The following is a 24087-nucleotide window of genomic DNA, read 5'->3' on the forward strand; positions in this document are numbered from 1 at the left end:
TGAAGATTCCAGCCATCTGGCTGTTCTAATCCTACATTTACATTTGTGGTAATAAACTTAAAAAAGACTTATTGAGGAGTATTAGAAATTATAAAAACTAAGCTGTAGTGCCTGGGACAGCCTGCTGCCTACCACCTGTATATAGAAATTAAAGTGACACATAGCACCCCCTATATCATATATATATATATATATATATATATATATATATAAGTACATATGCATATACACACATATATACACATATATATATAAAGTTAAAAGTATTGTAATCAGAATATATATTTTGATTTTGTTGTATTTTCTCATTGAAGGTATAATTTATATTTTAGGTTTCAGTGGCATTGATAAGTCTCTTTGAAACAATACTACTTGGTTATCTCAGTTATAAGGTAAGTTATTTTAATCAGAAGTTTTCTGCTGGTAGAACACATTACTAGCATTGACCCAGTATTCCTCTATTTATAAGTCATACTCTGGGGATAAAGCAAGATCTTCTTAAGCCCCTTTCATTATTTTGAACCTCTCCAGTATGTGATAAAAAGCTGTGGTAACATAGTAATGTTTTCCTTGGTGGCTTAAACATACTTCACTAATTCCCATGGGCTAATTTACCGATTACGTGCATGCTCATATGAGACAAGCAAATGGAATGGTTTGGCTTTTTATTGTTCTCCACCTCTTCTCCTGATCTGTACAGGAAACACTGAGGGAGAAAAACATGTCTGTTAGGAATTATTTTAATGAATTCCCTTCATTTTTGGCGAAGCTTTGCTTGGCTAACCCAATTTAACAAATGTTTATTAAGTTCTTATTTGATGCAGAGTGCCACACTGTGCATTGTTTTTTTCTCAATGAATTTACAATCTAGAAGCGGGGGTGGGCAGGAGAAAATTATATAGACAATAGTAATACAAGGCTGAATAATAGGTACTTCCTTTGAGGTGCAAATAAAGTCCTGTGGGACTTCATAGAGAGAGGTCGTATGGGGTGAAAAGACTGATTTAAGCGGAGTCCTTGAATCAGTCACTTCACTAAAGAAGGATGGCAAGGAAGCACCACAGGGATTTATAGAATCAGCAAAGGCGTAAAAGAAGGAATGTGCATATGAAATTGGAAGAATGAATAAGTATTTAGGTTTGGGCAGAGCATGGCCTATGTAGGAAAATATTGGTGGAAAAAGATGGGACAATATAGTGAGGGTTTTGTACGGCAACTTCCAGTGGGCAGTTGATGCGGCATGTTGAACACGAGAGTTCTGTAACTGTAACTACGTTTTAGGAGTATTAGTTCAGAACATCTGTGCAGCACAGGTCTAAGAGACATGGCACCGAAAACCACATGCTCAGCTAAGATGCATTTGCAGTATGAAAGGAAAACTTCGCGTGAAGCTTTGGCTGGATGAAAGGAATACATTCAATGCAAGATAAGTCATGAAGGTAGAAACTAAAGAAATCATCAGCTGGTTAGTTGAAATAGATGAGGAGAAGAAAATGTCAAAAATCATTTTAAGATTTCCTAAATCCAAATGACTGGGGACAAGGCAGTAAAACCAAGAAAAGTTACATCAAGAAAAAAAATCAGACCGGGGTCCAGATAGATGGAATAACGGAGATGGTTTTGGAAATGCTGAATCTGAGGTATTTTTGGACAAAGAGCTGTGACACGCAGGCAATTGAAAAGGAGGCTCTGGGACTTGCAGGAGAGATTTATTAAGAATTGGCGGGCTTCCCTGGTGGCGCAGTGGTTGAGAATCCGCCTGCCGATGCAGGGGACACGGGTTTGTGCCCCGGTCTGGGAAGATCCCACGTGCCGCGGAGCGGCTGGGCCCGTGAGCCGTGGCCGCTGAGCCTGTGCATCCAGAGCCTGTGCTCCGCAAAGGGAGAGGCCACAACAGTGAGAGGCCCGCGTACCGCAAAAAAAAAAAAAAAAAAAAAAAAGAATTGGCAGTCATTTCCATAGAGATGATGAAGGAAGCATACAAGTCCATTAAGGATGGGATAGTAACCAATGGAGGAGAGAAGGGAAGGCCCACGTTAATGAAGATGCTTATAGGGTGGCCATTGGAGGAACGGAGCAACGAGGGCAGACAGAGGAATAGGTGAGAAGCGTGACTAGTCATCACAATGGTTGCCGTAGGCATCACGGATTTCCAGTTCGCAGTATCTGCACGTACGATGTCAACAAGTGCACTTCAAGGTTCTGTTTGGGGGGAATTCTTATCTACCATATAAATTTCTTTCTCACTTCATAATGTAAGGTTTTGAAGATAACATTCCCTAGACTACTTTTTAATCCAAAATTTAGGGCAAGAAGTCTTTACAGACTCTTTCACCTTTTCTGCTGGCTTCCTTTTTAAAATTCTCATCAACTCCACCTAAAGAACATAAGGCCAATGTCTAATAAGGTGAGATTGATGAATTAGAAAGGGTAGAAAGAAAAGAGTGAGTGCCTTCCAAAAAAAAATACAGATGGATTGATTTAATATTTATGAGAAAAATAGGATGTTAGAAATGTCTAGGGAAGGAAAGTGTTAAATGAAAGCATGGGAACCTTGGAAAGTTTAGTAAGAAGCTTGAGAAAGGCCTTTGGGTTTACAATTTGGGAGATCATTTGTTATTCACCCTTAAGAGCCCAATTTCAATGGAGTACAGTTGAGAGTAAAATTGTCCAATGAAGAATGTTGATTGACTGGTACTGGAGCTCCCTAGAGGCAATATAATTAGGTGGAAGATTGCCTCACGATGATAAAAATCTGCATCTTTTAAAGAGAGCAAGTGGAGGGGACAGGGAAAAATGATGAATGAAGCAAGGTTTATAAAAAGTAAGAATAAGCCAGAACAGGAAGTTGAGGACTACTAATTAGCTTTGGATACATTCTGTTCTTTTCTGAGAGCACAGGAGATGCAAAATGATGCCTGAAAGAATATTTTGAAGTTAGAGGAGGCAGCTGAAAGGCCTTGCACATAGCTGGTCACTTAATCCTAAATTACTTAGAAAGTGCTAGCTTAGTGATGAACAGTATAGAATAAGATGTTGAGGAGGGATCTTTTAATGGCTTATTAGTATATCTTCTTGTCAGAATAGGTGCTCTATAAATACGTACTGATTGACAAATCTGGAGTTTGGATACCTAGAAGAATAAAATAAAAATCAAGTAAATTAACATCCAAGATATTATCTTATCTTCTAAGGTCTTTAGTATTCAAGTATGTGATAAATTGTTGAATATGATACGCAAAAAGTGACATACTAAAAACTTAGGCAAGTGGGTGTTTTTTTGTAATTTAATGAAATCTCTTCCGCTAGTACAAGAGTATGTACAAATGCATAAACTGGCCAAACTATTAATCTGCATTGGTGAATGTACATGCTCCAAATTCTAACTAAAAAGTAATATGAAATTAACTTTGGTGCTTTGCTAATAATAGTCATTTAAAAAGCATGAAGAGATTCAAGATGGAATTATAATTTTCCATTGTAATTATATGGTGCTGACATTTGTAATCAATTAATTCCTGCCATTTATAAAATGAGAGCAAAGACCTAGCAAGTAGAGCTAGATGACATACAGTATTTTCATTCTGACCTTCAAAACCATTAATGTCTAGATGGAGGAGAGGTTCATGGGGAGTGAGTCCTGTGTGTTACAACACAAGAGATAAAAGGGAGTTATGTGACATTGGAAGGATAGGTTGCTGTTAATTACCTTCTTTTCCTTTCATATATTCAGTCAAATTCATGAGCTCTTCTGACCTTTTCAATAAACTGTTGGATACATTTTGGGGAATGAAAATATTAAATAATTGATAACTATTTATGGCATATATATAAGTCAAATCCATATAGCAGAACTTCAAATGAGGTCCTTCTCTTAAATTAGACTTAAGAAAAATTATAGACAGGTATGCAGAAATGGATATTGTATTAGTAATAAAATCCATTTCTAATATTGCTCTTTGATATTTCTAGTTCTGAAATATCAATAGCAAATCAACATACAATTTTCTCATATTTGTTTACATCTTTATATATATATACAGATAATGTATATATTTACATATATAACATATATGTATATATGTGATATTTAAAAATAAATTTAATACTTTATTTGTAAGTACTTTAGTTCTTAAAATTAGACTTTCTAAAATATGCATGACTTAATCCTTAACAGTTAAAAAAGTTTAAACTATCATGGAGACTATAGTTTTTTTTTAAATCAAAAGACTAATGAGTAAAAGCAAAATGAGCAAAAACTCTTAAAAGTGTGTGTTGAGGTTAGCAGATAATAGCTTACAAATCCCTGACATCCACTTATCTTGTCCCCTGTCATACAGGATTGCAGGTCTGAAGTTAAATCATCATTCAATTCATGTTTGTTTATCGCTATTTGTCAAAATAGTCGCAGGGGTTACCCAACAGGGAAGTTCTTATTCTTCTGTCAGAGAGATACCCCCTATGTCTTTATCAGCTGCTTTCAAAATAGAACTCTATTTATACACACACATTCCTCAACTCAAAAGGAAACAAAAACACACCCTGGCATAATTTCCAAATCTCTGAAAACAAAAGTTCAGCACACCTAGAAGGCTTTGATTAAATCTACAACTCTTTTTTCTATACAGTAATCGCTTTATAAAAAGCAACAGTTTTGAAATGTTAACATCAAGATGGGCTTATTTCTGGAAAGAACAAAGCATTTGGACTAGGATGCCTAGATCCTGGTGATTCTGCTTACCATGCCATGGAAATGGTAAATCTAAATGTTGTTGAGTTTACATTCAGAAATACAAAAGACTGCCATAGGGTTACTCCATAATTTAGACTCATTGAAGGAAAGTAAGTTATTCGTCTTTTTGGTTAAATATTTTAAATATAGGTATTCTTAATATTATAGAAGAAAATGCTTTTTAAAAGTCCCATGGGGCTTCCCTGGTGGCGCAGTGGTTGAGAATCTGCCTGCTAATGCAGGGGACACGGGTTCGAGCCCTGGTCTGGGAAGATCCCACATGCAGCAGAGCAACTAGGCCCGTGAGCCACAACTACTAAGCCTGCGCGTCTGGAGCCTGTGCTCCGCAACAAGAGAGGCCACGATAGTGAGAGGCCCGCGCACCGCGATGAAGAGTGGCCCCCGCTCGCCGCAACTAGAGAAAGCCCTCGCACAGAAACGAAGACCCAACACAGCCAAAAATAAATAAATAAATTAATAAAAGTCCCATGTTCCAACCTGGGCTAAAAACAACTAAATTACCATAAGTCATAATTTTTAAAGTGCTTTTTAGAGTTACCGAGATAATAGTTCCAAACTTGCACTTTCTTTTATGTTAAAAATAAAAGCCTGGTACATCTTAGAAAATCACCTATTGTCCTGCATTTTTATTGGTTAAGGAAGGTTACATCCATACCAAATGTTGTAGAATGGTTAGATTAGGTTTTTATTTATATTTTACTGAATTCTGTCTATAAGAAGAGGAACACAGAGAGCTCTACACGCTTAGAATAGAAAAACCTACTTTTTAGAAACATTTTTTTTCTTTAGGTTACCTTTTGGAAGAAGACTAATGCCTTTCATCTCGTTCAGGAAAATAAGATTAAGTGAAACAGGTATTTAACTTAATTTTGAAAGGCATGCGCCTGCCTTTTGGATCTTATCTCATGCTTCTCTATGTAGTGGCATTCTCTGGATTTAGGCTTTCTTTTTTCACCATAATTACTTTTATCATGTGGATTTATATGATGCAGGCCCATGGGGACTCTCTAATAGCTAATGCAACTTTTGGATAATTTTTCTATCTATTTTTCATCAGCTCATCTTAGGGGAGATAATTTATGAATGTTCAGAAGACAACCTGAGATCTTAGAATTAAACCTAATGAATATAATAAAAAAGTTATTTGCTTATTTTTAGCAATGAGTACATTGCCTCCTTGTATAATTTTAGATTGTGAAAATTAGTCCTCAGGGGGAAATTCCTTATTTGCTACAACACACACATACACAAACATACACACACATTAGCTCTGAATCAACAGGAGCGTGTTTGACATAATGCAGTTCTAGTTTTTATTGAAGAGCTTCAGACTGTCAAGGACTGTTTTAGGAACAGAGCAAAGAATCCTGAACTAAACAGATGCTCTCACCTGGACCTCATGACATTAAAACTAAGCGTTGATTAAATATATAAACACAAACTGAAAAAAAGGAATGAGAAGGATGTTGAAGCTCGAAAAACCTAGTGTGGGAATCTTATCTTGTCTGGTGTGTGTGCAATGAGGGGGCAAGGAAAGCCTCAAAACACTCAAAAGATTTTGAGTTAAGAGCTGAAAGATGTGTGTGAATTAACTAGACAAAGGGAAGTTGGAAAGGAAGGTGGAGATTTTCCAAGTCTCTTCAAAAGCACGTGCCAAGGCCCTGGCATAGATAAGGAGTGGAAGGTCTTTGCAAAGAATGATCTTTAAAATTCAGGTGGAGAGGTCAAGGAGAGCTAAAGGATATGTTGCCTTGTAGGTTGTAATAGAATCTGTGTTTCGCTGTGCAAAGGTCTGAATTGTTCAAGAGTTTCAAAGTGAGTGGGGGTGGCGTGGGGTGAGGGGTAGGTATTGGCACATGAGATGTGCCTTAGAAACGCATTCCTGGTGACATTGGGGGAGGTGAATGGGAATGGGGCAAGAAGGAAGGGGAGGAGACCCGTTAGGAGGCTGGAGTGGGATTAGCGTTAGCATGAGAACCAGAGGACTCGAGATCCATATATGAATCAGGAAGTCTAATTGACAAATTCTTCTTGTTTAGCATGTGAAAGGAAAGTGTAAAGAGTTTCTCCAGAATTTTTGGTTTCTGTTACTGGAGAACCAGTCAGGGCAAACATCATAAATTTTACTTTTAGGTAGTCAATTTTATTGGCATAGAGTTGCCTGTTAGTCTCTTATGATCCTTTGTATTTCTGGGGTGTCTGTTGTAACTTCTCTTTTTTCATTTCTAATTTTATTGACTTGAATCCTCTCCCTTTTTTTCTTGATGAGTCTGGCTAAAGGTTTATCAATTGCATTTATCTTCTTGAAGAACCAGCTTTTAGTTTCACTGACCTTTGCTATTGTTTTCTTCATCTCCATTTCATTTATTTCGATCTTTATGATTTCTTTCCTTCTACTATCTTTGGGTTTTGTTTGTTCTTCTTTCTCTAGTTGCTTTGGGTATAAAGATAGGTTGTTTATTTGAGATTTTTCTTGTTTCTTGAAGTAGGATTGTATTGCTATAAACTTCCCTCTTAGAAATGTTTTTTCTGCATCCCATAGGTTTTGAATTGTCATGTTTTCATTGTCGTTTAAATTTTACTTTTAGACGTATTACCCACAAGGTGCCTTTGAGGCATCTGTGTGAAGCAGTGGATTAGGCAGTGGAGATCTGAAAGAGATTCTCAGATAGAATATTGGTCTGAGCTAGAGATACAACATTGGAAGGCATTGGTTTATTATTGACGATATGTTGAAGTTGACACATAGATGAGATTACCTAAGATGGGTATATAGCCATGTACTCTTGAAATGCTTTCTTCCAGAAAATTTCTGTTGAGCTTGTGGCCATAAGTTTAACAACTTATTTATAATTGCACCAGTAATTATACCAAGAAGGGAAGAATATGTATAAAATATTTGAAAGTTTCATTTATTCATCAACATGCTTATTGAGTCCAAATGTCATATAAACAAATATAAACACATTTTTTAACTAAACAAATAAGCTTTATAAAATGTTACAAACATGTATCCAGGCAGTTAGTGGTGAAGGTATGGGGACTGAGACATTCCAAGCAGAGGGAGAAGTGTGTGAGCAAAGTTGTAAAAGTATGAAATAGCCTAGTGTGTTCAGAGAACTGCATCAAAATCAGTTTTACGTGTGATGAATCTGTAGCTGAATTCAAGGTGGGCTAGGAATGTAGTAGGTACAAACCAAACCAGTAGCCAGAGTCCAAATTATAAAGCTTCAGATGATGTAATGAGGAGTTTGCATGTTAATATGATGGCAATGGAAATGTGGCATTTTAGAAAGAATTCTCTGGCTTTAATATGGAAGGTAAATCAGAAGTGAACCCAACCAAGTCACATACCAGTCATGAGACTCTTTTACTGGTTTGAGAAAAAAAATCATAAAAATCAAATTGGTGTGTTATAAATGGAAATGAAGAGGGAACTTAGAGATAGAAAGGCTTTTGGTTTACTATGAACTAAACTTTCCAATGTGCCACAGCTAAGAAAACTAACGCTAATCTTGCTGTGTATTCGTAGAAAGATCCTGCCATATGGCCAGTGGTAACTGTACTCATACCCTTCCCCACTCCACCCTGCCGTCTTCTTCTGGTCACACCAGTCTCTTTTCCTATGCAGAATCATTGCCATCAAGGAACGATGTACAATGACAAGTGAAAACACAGTAGGGAAAGAGTAAGCCAAGTGTTAAGCATTCTTGAAACCGAGTCATGTAAAAAACTGATGAAAAAAAAATGGTAGTGTTGACCTGCACAATAAAAAATAGGAGCTTCACATAATTAAAATCAATTATAAATGGTTTGTTGAATAGGTAGGCCTGACTCAGTGCAAGTAGGAGAAGGCTTTAGTTTTCCTACATTTCTCCTTCAAATCCAGTCACTGTGCTAAGAGCCATGCTCATCGGATGAAATCTTGGGCAGGTGTCTTAGCTTTTTTAGACTTTTCAGTCGCAATGCAAATCTCAGTTTAGTACTTAAGAAATTATGATCAGTATGTAAAAGTTTAAAATTCTCATCCGGTTTTAGCTTTTTCTTGGCCTGCAATCGCGTGGGGCAGGGGGTCATCTTGGGGACCATGTCCTCCTTCTCCCTCCTCCCTTATTTGACACCAGCTGATTTGGTCCCTCAGGGCTGAGGAGCCATGGGGAGAAGAGAGGTCAGCTTCTGGGACGAAGTTGCCCGACTGGCACAGAAGAGTCTGCGGTCGGGTTGCTCTGATGGCAGGTGCAAACGGGGCTTTTGTGGTTCTCCTGAGGCCTTTGGCCAAACTCCTTGACGCCTCAAGCCTCAGGCCGCCCACTAGGGCTCTGACCCAGGCCCTGGGGTCCTGAGGGCCACCACTGGTCGCGATTCCATGTCCCCTTAGGAACACAGCCCTCCTGAGTGTGAACTTGGAACGGCCATAAGTTTCATTCTTTAGGGTCTATATCTCATCCCCAGAAAATAAGTACCTCTTAGGATTGGCGTAAGTGTGGCCTGTTCTCATCTTAACCCTCTTTCTCTTTGCTCTGCTGTTTTTTGATGATGTTTGAAGCATTCACCAAAAGCAGCCCCCATGTCTGGGCCCGGCGATCTGAGTCGTTCACCCGAGCTCTCCTCACTGAGCTGGATGTGGTGAGGGAAGTAACACAGCGCCCTCGTATCTCTGCACAGAGGGGGTCTCAGTGCTTCTGTTTCTTTCACCTGCTCCCTCCACCACACTTTACACAGCTTGCAGATGGGTGGTGAACCAAAGAGAACAAAACCTCTTTAGCACACAGACGATTGCTGATCTAGAACTTGCCTTGTGAAGTGGAGGTGTTTTACACCTCCACTTGGGACCTCAAGAAAAATAAAGAATCCCAATATTATAGCCAGTGTCACAAAATAATTAGACATTACAGGGAGTCAGATTTCAAATTGCCTTACTAATGGGTGGTTCTTTATTTCATAGATGAATAAACTGCTTTAGGAAGTTCTGAGTTCTTTTTTGCTAGATACCGTTAAGAAAGTTTCCGGAATGACCTGTTAGTCAGTGCAGTTGCCCAGAGCTGCACAATTAGAAGGGCCCGTGCTTGTTTTAATGCTCTGATGTCACCTTCTTGAAATTATTCATAATTTGTTAATAAGAGGCCCTGCATTTTCATTTTGCCCTTAGCCCCACAAATTAGGTAGCCAGGCCTGATTAATAATGTTGTTGCACTATGTGGGTTGGAAGATTAGAATCCAGAAGATTGAGAAAATCCTCCCTTTAGATTTTATTAATCTAAAAACAATGTTAATTCCAAGGAACATTGTTATATGTTTGTGTTTGCGAACTATTTGATATGCTTTAAAGTTTGTGAATGTAATTATTATAGTTAAAAAAAAATGAAGATTGAGTCGCTTTTTCATTGATTCTGTAAGGTTTTTTAATGTGTTTTATTCTTACTAGTAACTTTTCTTCCATGAAATATGATATGATTAAAATGTGTTATGTGCAATATTCAACGCCTACTACAAACATTTGTTTTACTTCTTAAACTGACTACAGAATTGAGAGGGCACAATTACATTCAGCAAAATAATCTCTAAAAGTCATTGCTACATTTCTAAATAATGATTTGGTATTCTGTTAATGTAAGCATCCTTATTGCTGGAGAAATTCTGATGCTGTCTTTTTCCCCCTTTAATGGGATTCAGTTATAATTGACTTTCATTTTTACTCATTCTTTCTTGGAAGGGAAACATCTGGGAACAGATTTTACGAATACCCTTCATCTTGGAAATAATTAATGCGGTTCCCTTCGTTATCTCAGTAAGTCCTAAAAGAATCTTTGAAAGAAATAAATTTGTTATTAGACATAAAGTCTTTAAATCTAAATAGTAATAGATAACATATTAGCTCAGATGAATGAATTTAGACTTTGTTATCGTTTTAAATCATGGGATTAAAAAATAAATAGTAAAATCCATTGGATAACTGGTTTGTGAAATTAAGTGAAAATTAATGAGATTTAGTACAATAGCAAAATGAAATGCTTTTTAGAAATATATGCTCTAGAGGTGCCATTTTAACAAGTGTCAGTATTGTCTAAACAGACCAGGAATTAATCACTCCATTTCTTGTGTATATTGTGGAATAAAAAAAAAAAAAAATAGAAACCAAGTATTTATAAAAGTTTTTCATGCTAAGAATATGTTTATCTCGAGCTTAACCACAGGATTTCTTAAGTCCGGTTCTCTTTTTACTAAGAAAGTTGCCATCAGCCAGACAACCAGTAATTTGCTTCTTTATCAAAGTCTGTGGAGGACCAATTCCCCAGTGATCCTGTTGAACTACATACAGAATATGTAACTAGCACTTTCCCATTGCAAAATTAGGTCTTAATCTCTATTTGATAAAGTTACAGTAATATCTGTTGGTAATATGCTTTCTAACACCTTATTTGTTTGAATTTTATTTGGAAAATTACGAAGTCAATATGATCTGAAGCTGTTGCTCGGTTCTGACAATGCTTTTAATTTGAGTGATTTATCTAGAGGAGCAGCTGGCCCCAGATTGAATGGCTAATTAAATATAATTCCACCGGAGCACAGTCCCCCAATGTCACTAAGAATGTTTCAGTCTGTAGAGACTAAGTGGTAATGCTATGAAAAACTAAAGCTCTGTCTCCTTACCTCTACTTTTTACTTTCAGTTGCGGAAAAGAAAGAGGTGATGTCTATTATAAACAGTCACACCGAAAGATTTAGTGATCGAATTAGCACAGTTACAGCTGACATCCAGTGAGAGCTGATTATTTTCATTCTGCTTCTACAACAATTTTCCAAAGAATTTTTCCTTAAGTAAGACTTAGAGAATGAATGAAAAGATCCTGTCTGCTCCTTGCATTTCAATAGTCATATGAGTTTAAAGTATTTGCCACGTGTTTTAGATCATTCTATTGTTTTTAATAACTGATTTCTGTTTCACATTTCTTCTCAATCGTATCGATTTCTTGCTTTGAGATACAAGTTTAGTTTTGATTTGTTTTCCAGATATTCTGGCCTTCCTTAAGGAATCTGTTTGTCCCGGTCTTTCTAAACTGTTGGCTAGCCAAACATGCCTTGGAAAATATGATTGTAAGTATAAGAGACAAGTGTAAAGACGAAAATATTTTTCAACACTCCATTATTTCTTACCTCATTCATAAATGTCTAAGCTAATAGATCCCAAGTTGCTTATATCCTAATGAGAATGAAAAGTCATAAAATGCCCACATTGCCATGTCCCTTCCTTCATAAGGCCCTATGAGCTGGTAAACAGAAATAGTTCACATATTCCAAATATCGCCAAACCGAAGCTAACTGCTGTTCGGACTGGTCCAACTAGTTAGCCAATTTCCTGAAGACAAACAGCCTTCCCTTCTAAGGCAATCTCTTGATGTATAACGGGACCCCTGGTTTTAAGGCTTCAGGAGGTAACATTGTCAAACTGTTCTTTTTTTTTTTTTTCTTTTTTTCTTTTTTAAGGTGTTAAGTTTAAGGGCACCTAACTTGAAACAGGTTATTTCCCACATTTGCGTCTTTCACAGGTAACCATACAACTTTTTTTTTTTTTTTTTTTGGTACACGGGCCTCTCACTGCCGTGGTCTCTCCCGTTGCGGAGCACAGGCTCCGGACGCGCAGGCGCAGCGGCCACGGCGCACGGGCCCAGCCGCTCCGCGGCACGTGGGATCCTCCTGGACCGGGGCACGAACCCGCGTCCCCTGCATCGGCAGGCGGACTCTCAACCACGGCGCCACCAGGGAAGCCCAAACTGTTCTTAACTGTAGGTAGTCTCACAGTCCATAAAAATCTACAGGCTTTCGTAAGACCCTGTATCGGAGCCAGAAGGCCCTCATGTAAAGTCACCTTTTTAGGCTGGGTTGGGTTGGGAGTAGGATATTAGGAGGGAGAAAGGGAAGCAGGAAAGAAGAGTTGCAGAACTCAGAGATGTGCCACAGTTGCATTTTGCCCAAGGCTGACCCTGTTCAGGAGGACTGATTTATAACTATGACCAAAATCTCTGCTGTAATAGGCTTGGACACTTATGAGTGAGCTTGCTGTTTGGTCATTTATTCTACAGGTATTCATAGGCGTCTACTCTATTTTAAGTGCTTTGATAAGATAAGCAAATGATTGAACTTCTTTGCTAATGTCTTCATCTTCAAAAGAGAATAAAAGTACCTACATACAGGCTTGCTGTGAGAATTAAATGAAATTATATATACATACATGTATATGTATGTGTAAAATCTTGTATCTGGCATAAACGTAGTAAGGGCTCAATATTATTAATTTTATCACACAGAAATTAAATTTGTTTGGAGGCAAACTTGTTTTTCTTTTAAATAGCTTTTTTATTTAACATCTTTATTGGAGTATAATTGCTTTACAATGTAAATAGCTTTTTAACAGAAATTATGACACAAATTGTGGCTAAAAGGAATAACTGGATAACATTTGAATATTCACAACCAGATGAATATTTCTAAACATCTGTGTTAACCACTGGAGCTTCATGAAAGTTCATGGCTAAGAAGGGGAGAGTGTAGCCTGTGGATGGTTTGTGGAAACATCAGTCTGTCTTAACTGTCCAAAAAAATACTATTTCACTAAATATAGATTGCCTAAATTCCTAATGAAAAAGCAGTACTCCAGGAGAAAATAAACGTCTTTGCTAATTTGCGTTTATTAGCTGTTGGAAAAAGTAACCTAACCAAGAGAGGAATCATTAGTCAATCGTTGAGAGTAGAAGTAGTGCTTTGCACTGTTAATTTAGGATTCATTTCCCATCATAGCTCTATATTTTACTTCTTCTCTCCCTGGTTGCTAAATTTTAATTTATTTTTTTGTTCATTAACACCTCTGTTAGAAGAAAGTAAGAGATGCGAGGTGAAATTCTAGTCAACTTTGTTTTTGTTACAGTTCTGGTTAAATGTGTGGTAGAGGAAGATAAACTATGGCTCATTGAGACTTTTCTTGTATTGATGAAGTTATTTATCTCACGCAGTCCTGATATGCAGACTGTTAGAATGTTATTATAAAAAATTTATACAACAGGAAACCATAAAATAAAACATTATGCAAAACCGCAAACCTTCCACACAGACTAAGCACTAGTAATAATGTATATTCTTCTAATATTTTCTATGAAAACACACACACACAAAATTGTATGTTTAATTTTATAATTTGAATTTTTTGTCATATAGTAATATGTGGTGGACAGGTTCCTATGTCATTAAATATTCCTGTTCAAACCATTTTTAATGGATGCGTCTAAATCTGCTCTCTAGTTTTCATCAATTTATTTAACCATTTTTGTATTGCATTTTTAGTTACTTTAATAGTAATGGACATTCACTATTTCACATAATAAATATATAATTTTGTAATAAAGATGAACATACATAAGTATTCAATTTCCATCTCATAATTTTCATGTGGTTAGCTTTTAGAAATTATGTTACGGGGTAAATACTAATTAAATGAATGAATCCATGAAGTAAAAAGGGCATACTTTTGTGAATTTTGACCTGTATTACCAAATTACTTTCAAGAAATTTATAACAAATTACATGAGCAGTATTATATATGAGTGCTTGTTTTTTGCATATTAAATAACAGTGGGTATTATTATTTTCAACGTTTTTCAATTGGAAAATAAAATTATATCTTGAATTCACATTTCTCTTAATGTGAATGAAATTAATCTAAAAATGTTCAGTGGCTATATACTTTTTTATTTTTATGATAAATCGCTTGGCATAATTCATGTTATTTTTCCTGATTCAGAGAATGAGATATGGTTGTAGTTTGATCCACCTATTACTTTCCCCTTAATTGAACATATTATTTTCTGATCTTTTAAAATTAGAATTTTCCACAAGAGAGCATACTCACAGTGGAGGGCTTTTGGGGTGTCAGTGTAACAACTCTACAGATGTTTGTAAGGCGAGTAAACTAAAATTTGGTGCTTTGATGGTCTCCCATAGTATTATCTTGGTAATATGCATGTTACAGTGAGGTTATTTAGACCAAGGCAAAAACGAAAATATGCTGCTATATCCATTTAAAGTATATGTGTTGAGTATGCACAAGATGGTTGAAATGTAATACATAGTAATAAATGGAACAAAACTCATGAATATGTAGTATCTATCAAAATTTAAAATATTCTTGTTCTGTATTATTTCAGAACGATCTACACAGAGCCATTCAGCGTACACAGTCTGCAATGTTTAATCAAGTTTTGATTTTAATATCTACATTACTATGCCTTATCTTCACCTGGTAAGATCATATATGATCAGCATTTTTACTATGTTTTGTTTTAATTATAGTTCAACAAAACCATATAATAAACCACTTTAATTAAGATTCGGCTACAATAAATGAGTAGATGAATATGCACTATAAAAAGTAATGGTCACTTAAAGAAATAGAAGTAAAATCCTTACTTTAGTCTTAAGGAACAAAAAACAAGAAAGCACATCAATCGTTTGTTAGTGATATTTATTGCAGCTCTGAGGTTTTCCTAAACGCTGTAAACAACCAGATCACAAGAGTTTGTACTGCATGCCACAGTTGTCAAACAAGAATTTGTCCTTCAAACTGCTGGCATGGGGGTGCCCTCATCTTTCGATAATCTTCAGAGCAGAACTGCTGTTGAGAACACTGTCCCTGCCTGTCCCTGTCTGCCTGCCCCGCCTCCCCAGTGTCCTCTCGGGCATCCAGGCAGAAAGCGAGGGCAGACAGGACAGTGCGAGGCAACTGGTAGGTTGCTTATTATAGAAAACATTTTGTTTTTTTTAATGAACTAATTTTTTATCTTTTTCAACATCTTTATTGGAGTATAACTGCTTTACAATGGTGTGTTAGTTTCTGCTGTATAACATAGTGAATCAGCTCTACATATACATATGTCCCCATATCTCCTCCCTCTCCCGTCTCCCTCCCCCCCTCCCTACCCCACCCCTCTAGGTGGTCACAGAGCACGAGCTGATCTCCCTGTGCTCTGCGGCTGCTTCCCACTAGCTATGTGTTTTCCATTTGATAAGTGTATATATGTCCGTGCCACTCTCTCACTTCGTCCCAGCTTACCCTTCCCCCCTCCCCGTGTCCTCAAATCCATTCTCTACATCTGCATCTTTATTCCTGTCCTGCCCCTAGGTTCTTCATAACCATTTTTTTTAAGATTCCATATATATGTGTTAGCATACGATATTTGTTTTTCTCTTTCTGACTGACTTCACTCTGTATGACAGATGCTAGGTCTATCCACCTCACTACAAATAACTTAATTTCGTTTCTTTTTATGGCTGAGGAATATTCCATTGTATATATATGCCACATCTTCTTTATCCATTCATCTGTCGATGGACACTTAGGTTGCTTCCGTGTCCTGGCTATTGTAAATAGAGCTGCAATGAACATTGTGGTACATGACTCCAGGGGTATATGCCCAGTAGTGGGACTGCTGGGTCGTATGGTAGTTCTATTTGTAGTTTTTTAAGGAGCCTCCATACTGTTCTCCATAGTAACTGTATCAATTTACATTCCCACCAACAGTGCAAGAGGGTTCCCCTTTCTCCACACCCTCTCCAGCATTTATTGTTTGTAGATTTTTTGATGATGGCCATTCTGACTGGTGTGAGGTGATACCTCATTGTAGTTTGGATTTGCATTTGTCTAATGATTAGTGATGTTGAGCAGTATTTCTTCTTTTGGAATGAGAAATGATGCACTGCCCATATGGATTCATACAGAGCCTTACTAGAGAAAAAAAAAAATGTGAATATCAAAAAATGAGGTAGAATGATATGTCTGTTTTTCAACTTAATTATGTGTAATTGTGCTCTGACCTAGATTTGACCTATTGAGAAACAGAAAAAGCTAATTAGGAAGTACTACAATAGGAAGAATGCCTTCATCACTAGTACAATACTATTTTTAGATTAAAGTATAGCTATAGATATATGTATGTAAATATAGTTATAGGTACAGCAATATAACAACTATTACACCTAAGTAGTATGCAATTAATACCTCTATTAAATTGATTTAAAATGTTTTATTGCATACTTTTGTATTTAAAAAGTAAACATTTTAGGATATTCCATGCCTTTAAACATGAAATACCCCTTTAAAATGAACACAATGCCATCTTAACATTTAATTTTTTTTTTTTTTTGCGGTACGCGGGCCTCTCACTGTTGTGGCCCCTCCCGTTGCGGAGCACAGGCTCCGGACGCGCAGGCTCAGTGGCCATGGCTCACGGGCCCAGCCGCTCCGCGGCATGTGGGATCCTCCCGGACCGGGGCACGAACCCATGTCCCCTGCATCGGCAGGCGGGCTCTCAACCACTGTGCCACCAGGGAAGCCCCTATTTAATTTTTTTTTACTCTTCACAAATTGTTTTTATTATTTACCTAGTAAATATCTAACTGCATACATTTGAAATACTAGCAGTAATGCCTTCTCTTCTAATGTCACAGAAAGTTCTTAATTTTAAGATACATAATTTAGATGATTTAGGAATTTTCTCATTTTACTTAAGGAAAAGTATTATTTAAAATTAAAATTTTTATATACCTATGCACATGCTACTTTCTCAATTACTGGAAAATTACAAAAAGTAAAATGAATGAGTCTAAATATTATGGGAGTCTGTTAAAGGAAACTTGCTAATGAGGTAATTGAAATTTTAGTCAAAAGTAAGGACAGATTATTTTTGTATGATAACACTTAGTCCAGTACTTTGGTTCTAGAGGCATCTTCATCACAGTGAACTACCCACAGTGGGCTCTCTATTTGCTCTGTCTTTCTGCCTATACATCTATTTCTTTTTTTTTTTTTTTTTTTTTTTTTTTTTTTTTTTTCGGTACACGGGCGTCTCACTGTTGTGGCCTCTCCCGTTGCGGAGCGCAGGCTCCGGACGCGCAGGCTCAGCGGCCATGGCTCACGGGCCCAGCCGCTCCGCGGCATGTGGGATCTTCCCGGACCGGGGCACGAACCCGCGTCCCCTGCATCAGCAGGCGGGCTCTCAACCACTGCGCCACCAGGGAAGCCCCATCTACTTCTTGAGTAATTTTTATTTTCAAAGGAAACAACTACACAAATTTTGCAACTTTCCTATGCCACAGTGCTGTGCTAGATAAAGGGTTTTCATGATCTATATGTTATTTCCATTATGCAGTTTATTTGTCACTTTAATCGTTTGTGTTTCACTTTTTCTTTTATTTGCAGTTATAGTTACTTTGTTGTTGTTGTGGTGTGTATGTTTAAACTTTAGACATTTGAGTGGTAGTTTTGACAGATATTATCTAATGTTAAAGCTGTCACCCGTACGTGGATATGAGTCTACCTTTTAACGTGTAAATATTATATAGAGTTAGTTGAGGTACATAAAATGTTATTGTTTTTAATCACACGTACTCAATACATTTACATTAATATGTTTTAAAATTATAATATCGAGGATGGAAAAACTGAAGTTTGATCTCTTTGTGTATTCTTCTCTAGCATTACAAGCAAAATGTCTTCCTAAATCATGATCATCGTAGTAAGGTAGAATAAGTCTTATTCGAATTCACCACTGATGGTGGGGTTACCTACAAGAAAAATATGAACAATGATACATTACTTATGCTATATCATCAGGCTATTTTACCAAAGAGTTACACCACACATATTATAAAATACAAACATACACAAAGATACAAGAACGTACACAAATAGAAACATCTAGGTAGTCTGTCCAAGATTGTTACATCAGCTTAATACTGTTGGAGACAAAGTTTGCTTATATCTTGTTTTCAGCCATTCTCAAAACAGGGTTTCCATGGCTTAGTATGGCTGCTTTGCTCTTGCCATTACATCCTAACTCCATCCTTAGGAAAGAAGAATATAAGGCACAACCCAGAAATTGTGTGCATAACTTAGGCTAGAGTTTAGTCATATACCCACCCAATAGCTTCAGGGGATCTGCAAAAAATGTAGTCTGTCGGGGCAACGAATAGCCACTTGAATATTATACTATCAAGAAAAAGAAAAATGAGATATTGTGGAACAATAAGCAGTCTCTGGCGATGATAAGTCATAAACATTTACATGCACACTGTTTGTTTAAAACTCAAGGCTATACTAATTGGGAGGCCTTGGGCAAGTTACTTATCTAGCCTTGTTTTCCACGTCATTAAATGAGTATAATATTAATCACCCTATAAGATTTTTGTTGTTTGTGTTTTTTCAAATGAGGATTAAATTGGATATGTTTATAAAATGTCTATCTAGCAGAGGGCATGGCATATGGTATGAATATGAACACTCCAAAAATTTTAATTTCAGAAGTCCTCTTTATACAAGATGATTGAATTATCATGTGAACCTGCAAAGAGATTTACTCTAAAATGTTTAAGCATAGTAATTTGTTAATAATACTATGAGACTGAATCAGGATGCCTAAAAATGATTCTAGGCAGCAGACAGGGCACTGACTACTTTTTTTTTTTTCTTCCAGTTTAATTGGGAAATAATTGACATACAGCATTATACACATGTAAGGTGTATAGGATAATGATTTGCTTATATACATCATGAACTAATTGCCACAATAAGTTTAGTGACTATCATCTCATATAAAATAAAAGAAAAAAATTTCCTTGTGATGTGAACTCAGGATTTATTCTCTTAACAATTTTCATATATAACAGAGCAGTGTTAATTATATTGATATTAATCCTGATTTACATTACACCTGTGGTACTTATTTATCTTATAACTGGAAGTTTGTACCTTTTGACCACCAACATCATCATACAAAGATACTACATTATTATTGACTATAGTCCCCATGCTATACATTTCATTCCTGTGACTCATTTATTTTGTAGCTGTAAGTTTGTACCTCTTAATTCTCCTCATCTATTTCATACAGTCCCCACACCCTCTCCCCTCTGGCAACCACCTGTTTGTTTTGATATGTTTGTTCATTTGTTTTGTTTGGTTTTTTGCGGTGCACGGGCCTCTCACTGCTGTGGCCTCTCCCGTTGTGGAGCACAGACTCTGGACGTGCAGGCTCAGTGGCCACGGCTCACGGGCCCAGCAGCTCCGCGGCACGTGGGATCCTCCCGGACTGGGAGACGAACCCGCGTCCCCTGCATCGGCAGGCGGACTCCCAACCACTGCGCCACCAGGGAAGCCCCAAAATATTTTTATTTATTTATTATTTTTGTGGTACGCGGGCCTCTCACTGTTGTGGCCTCTCCTGCTGCGGAGCACAGGCTCCGGAAGCGCAGGCTCAGCGGCCACGGCTCACGGGCCCAGCCACTCCACGGCACGTGGGATCCTCCTGGACCGGGGCATGAACCCGCATCCCCTGCATTGGCAGGCGGGCTCTCAACCACTGCGCCACCAGGGAAGTCCCTCCATAAGATTTTTTTTTTTTTTTGCGGTACACAGGCCTCTCACTGCCATGGCCTCTCCCGTTGCAGAGCACAGGCTCCGGACGCACAGGCTCAGCGGCCGTGGCTCACAGGCCCAGCCGCTCTGCGGCATGTGGGATCTTCCTGGACTGGGGCACGAACCCACCTCCCCTGCATCGGCAGGTGGACTCTCAACCTCTGTACCACCAGGGAAGCCCTGTTTTGTTTTTTAGATTCCACATATAAGTGAAATCATACATTATTTGTCTTTCTCTGTCTCACTTAATACCCTCTGGGTTCATCCATGTTGCCACAAATGGCAAGATTTCATTCTTTTTTATGGCTGAGTAATATTCCATTATATATATGTATGTATATATATGTGTGTGTGTGTATGTACATATTTATATATATATTTGTAAATATGTGTATGTATATATATTTGTATCTACATATGTATAATGGTAATATGTATATATACACACATATATATATTCCATTGTGGTGAAATTAGTCATAATTAATTGCTGTTAAGTTGTATCATAGAGCAAGTCTATCATTGCTTTTCCAAATCAGAACTTTTAATACATACATTAAAGTTTAAGCCCCAAATGATTCAGAACTAATATTTGATGAAATGGCTCTGTTGTTCATGGGTCTCACAATCTTAATATGACCTGTTTGGAAAGCTGCTGTATGGTTTTAAAATGTATCTTGTCTTCCACATTATGAACATTAGAAAGGACTATCATTAAGCATTCGTCTATAAGAGACACCATGCTCAGTGCCAAACTGAAATAAAAATTAGGCTACTGACCCCTCCCTGTAGGGAATGTGCTCAGAATTGCTTTTCCTGTCATTGTAATGGAATTGGGCGAATCTTCCCATGTGTAGGCTGTGTGCGTCTCCTGATCAGTAATGCACACTTCCAAGACAGCTGGAAATTGTGATTCAGCCTGTGTCTCTGTAACAAAGCAGAGACAACTGGTCCATCTGGTAATTAAGTACATGACTTTAGCTTAATTATCAGCATATTCCAACCAATAATAAGTACTCTAATTTATAATGCATTTGGTGTTTCTAATTTTACACTAGTAGACTTATTTTTGCATCTACTTTGATTTCAATTTTTTATTTGAATATGTATTACATATTTTCATATTATTTTGTAGAGTTATAAAACAAAGAGCTATATTAGGTTAGTGGATATTTTATGTTTTAGTCCAATGTAAAAACATTTATTTTACCTCCTCAGTCTTATTTAAGGAGAAAATGAACCTATTTATTTATTGTTTAAAATATGATCTACTTAAACATTATTAGCATGCTTAATGCAAAAGTATTTGGTATATGTATAACTGATTCACTTTGTTATAAAGCAGAAACTAACACACAACTGTAAAGTAATTATACTCCAATAAAGATGTTAAAAAAAAAAGTATTGGGGATTTTCCTGTGCATCTTTGGTGAATACTTATCGAATACTGGATGCTTAAGTTCTTGAACTCTATTTACTGAATTGACTCTGAAAGCAAAGAGCTACTTGGAAAGTGGACAGTGAGAAGCTAAGTACTGTAGTTTGGAGAAAGTATTATAACATGGTCTAGCAGTATAGCACCATCATGATATTTGGTTACTAGTTTTGTTTAGTCACATTTGTTTTGCTTATATTACAAATGAACGACAGAAAGTGCATTTGTCTAAAGATCTGGCAACTGACTAACAGTCCCCAGGCTTGTTTCACACCAGGACAAATAGAAAACTATTTGTCCCAACTCAATTTGGCATAAATGAGCAGCCAAGTTTTAGGCAGTTAATTAACCAAGTAAGCTGAATTCAAATTGAGGAAAGCAGAATATGGTTATTGAATATATATAAATAATAATAATGTAATTATTATTAATATAAAAATCTAAGAAACCTGGTTTTGAATTAAAATTCTCCAACAAATAAGCAATTTTTGAAATATGACAATAATGTATAGTTATTTTCAAACATCAAATACTGAGAATAATGGCTAACATTTCAAGGGGTTCCTATGTGTTAGGCACTTGTCGGAGCACATGTATTAACTAATTTAACCTTTAACAGCTTGTAAGGTAAGTTCTACTGTCCTTATTTTATAGATGAAGAAACTTTGAGGCACAAAGTAGTTAAAAAAATTTGCAAAAAGAGTAAAACAGCTAAGTATATCTATCTTAAATATCCCCTTATCTACTGTAAGCTGTGCCAAGACTTCAGGAAAAAATAAAGGCATTACCTAACAAATGAATAAGAATCAATCTGATATCCATGTTCTCATCTGAGTTAAAAGTTTCCAAAACACCGTTCACAAATTTCCAAGAAAAATTGATTTAGAACCTAAACTTTGATAGAATTTAAGCCCTCATTGAATTATGAGAATAATGTAGTTATTTTCAGATATACAAGAACTTAGAAAGTATGCTACCTATGTAGCATTAAACATGTATTACAAAAATAAGAAAAAAAAAGATAAAGGAAAAATATATGTGTCATGAGAAGCAGTGGTATATGCAACAGCTACTTATTGGGTCTGGCTCTGGGAAACCCTATCTTCACACTTCATTTTATCAGAAGTGTAGTTGAAGATTTATCCAAGCAGAGGCAGAGACACCATTTTTATTGTCCATGGTGAAGACACCTAGCCAAGGGAGGTTTCCACTTAGAAGCCGGGGTAAAGGTATGAGAGAAATCCAGTTTGTCATACTACAGTATTTGAAAATCAACGACTTCTGATGGTCTTTAGGATAATAATAGTTCTGCGGGAAAGGCTCTGTGACATTGGTTTTATACCACTCAAGATGATCAGTTATGTATCAAAGCCATCAACTGATAAATCTGAAAAATGAATACACGTAGAGAGTGTGACACATATGAGGTCTCCTTGAAAAAATTACCTTAGGACAAAATCAAGAAATAAAATTAAGGAAAATAAAGAAGTCTTGATAAAAGATCTGAGGTAAGAGATAAATCAGTTTACTTGTAGCAGCAGACATGAATGCTCTGTTCCCAAAGAGATCCTAAAATGTCATCATAATAGTAATGAAAGTTAATACTTATTTAATGTTTACCTTCTTTGCCAGCCAATTTTTAAATTGCTTTATGTGTAATAAATTGTTTAATTTTGCACAACAACCTTCGATGGTAGGTATTATTGTCATTTTACAGACAAGAAACTGAGGCACAGTAAGGTTAGATGGAAAGATAAGCCTTAGTTTATCCAAAGTCTACGATTAGTAAGAAACAGAGCTCAGATCTGGACCTAGGCAAATTGGTTGATTCCAGAGCCCACATCCTTAACCTTTATAGTATTATTTGTATGAAGTTCTAGAAGTCATTAACCTAGATATATAAAAATTATAATCAAACTAAAAAATCAAATAGAATTGTGATAATTTGCTCATTTCTGTCGTGAATTTTAAATTACTGTTTGAAGTAGGATAATAGTTTAATAGACATTAAGATGACACTTTCTTCATTTGTAAAGATATTTTGGATTAACTATAGAAAAATATTTTAGCCATTACTTTCTTTTTTGTGTGAATAGTTACTTTAAATTTAGCAAGTTTCTAATCTTTATTTTTTTAGTTTTATCAACAACAAATATGATATGTTTAGATAAAATTAAGACGTATATACATGATTAAAATTTGTTCAAATTATTTCCATTTACCTGTTCATCTGTCTCTCTTTCTATACTTCTATGTTTCTATAGAGATATAGATAAGAATATATCAAGTGATTCTATACGGATATAGGATTTTTTTTTAACTTTCTTATACTTTCTGCTATGGTTTAAATTTTCAAAATGAATATGTGTAAGTTTTTAAAATGAAAGTCACAAAAATTAAGGAATGTAAAAAGAGGCAACAAAATTTAACACAAAATGCA

General features: G+C 36.4%; 1 protein-coding gene across 3 annotated transcripts in view; it reads left to right on the forward strand.

Annotated features, from left to right (window-relative positions):
* The window catches only part of KCNT2 (potassium sodium-activated channel subfamily T member 2), a 377107-nt gene that overhangs the window by 140903 nt on the left and 212117 nt on the right, over nt 1-24087 (forward strand). For all 3 annotated transcript variants that reach the window (XM_059048725.2, XM_059048889.2, XM_067027514.1), the window contains exons 5-8: nt 333-392; nt 10467-10541; nt 11764-11847; nt 14949-15043. In XM_059048725.2, coding sequence (XP_058904708.1) covers nt 333-392; nt 10467-10541; nt 11764-11847; nt 14949-15043 — 314 coding nt within the window. The remainder of the gene's footprint in view (nt 1-332; nt 393-10466; nt 10542-11763; nt 11848-14948; nt 15044-24087) is intronic.

Source organism: Kogia breviceps, chromosome 1 (assembly GCF_026419965.1).
Source record: "Kogia breviceps isolate mKogBre1 chromosome 1, mKogBre1 haplotype 1, whole genome shotgun sequence".
Taxonomy (NCBI): domain Eukaryota; kingdom Metazoa; phylum Chordata; class Mammalia; order Artiodactyla; family Physeteridae; genus Kogia; species Kogia breviceps.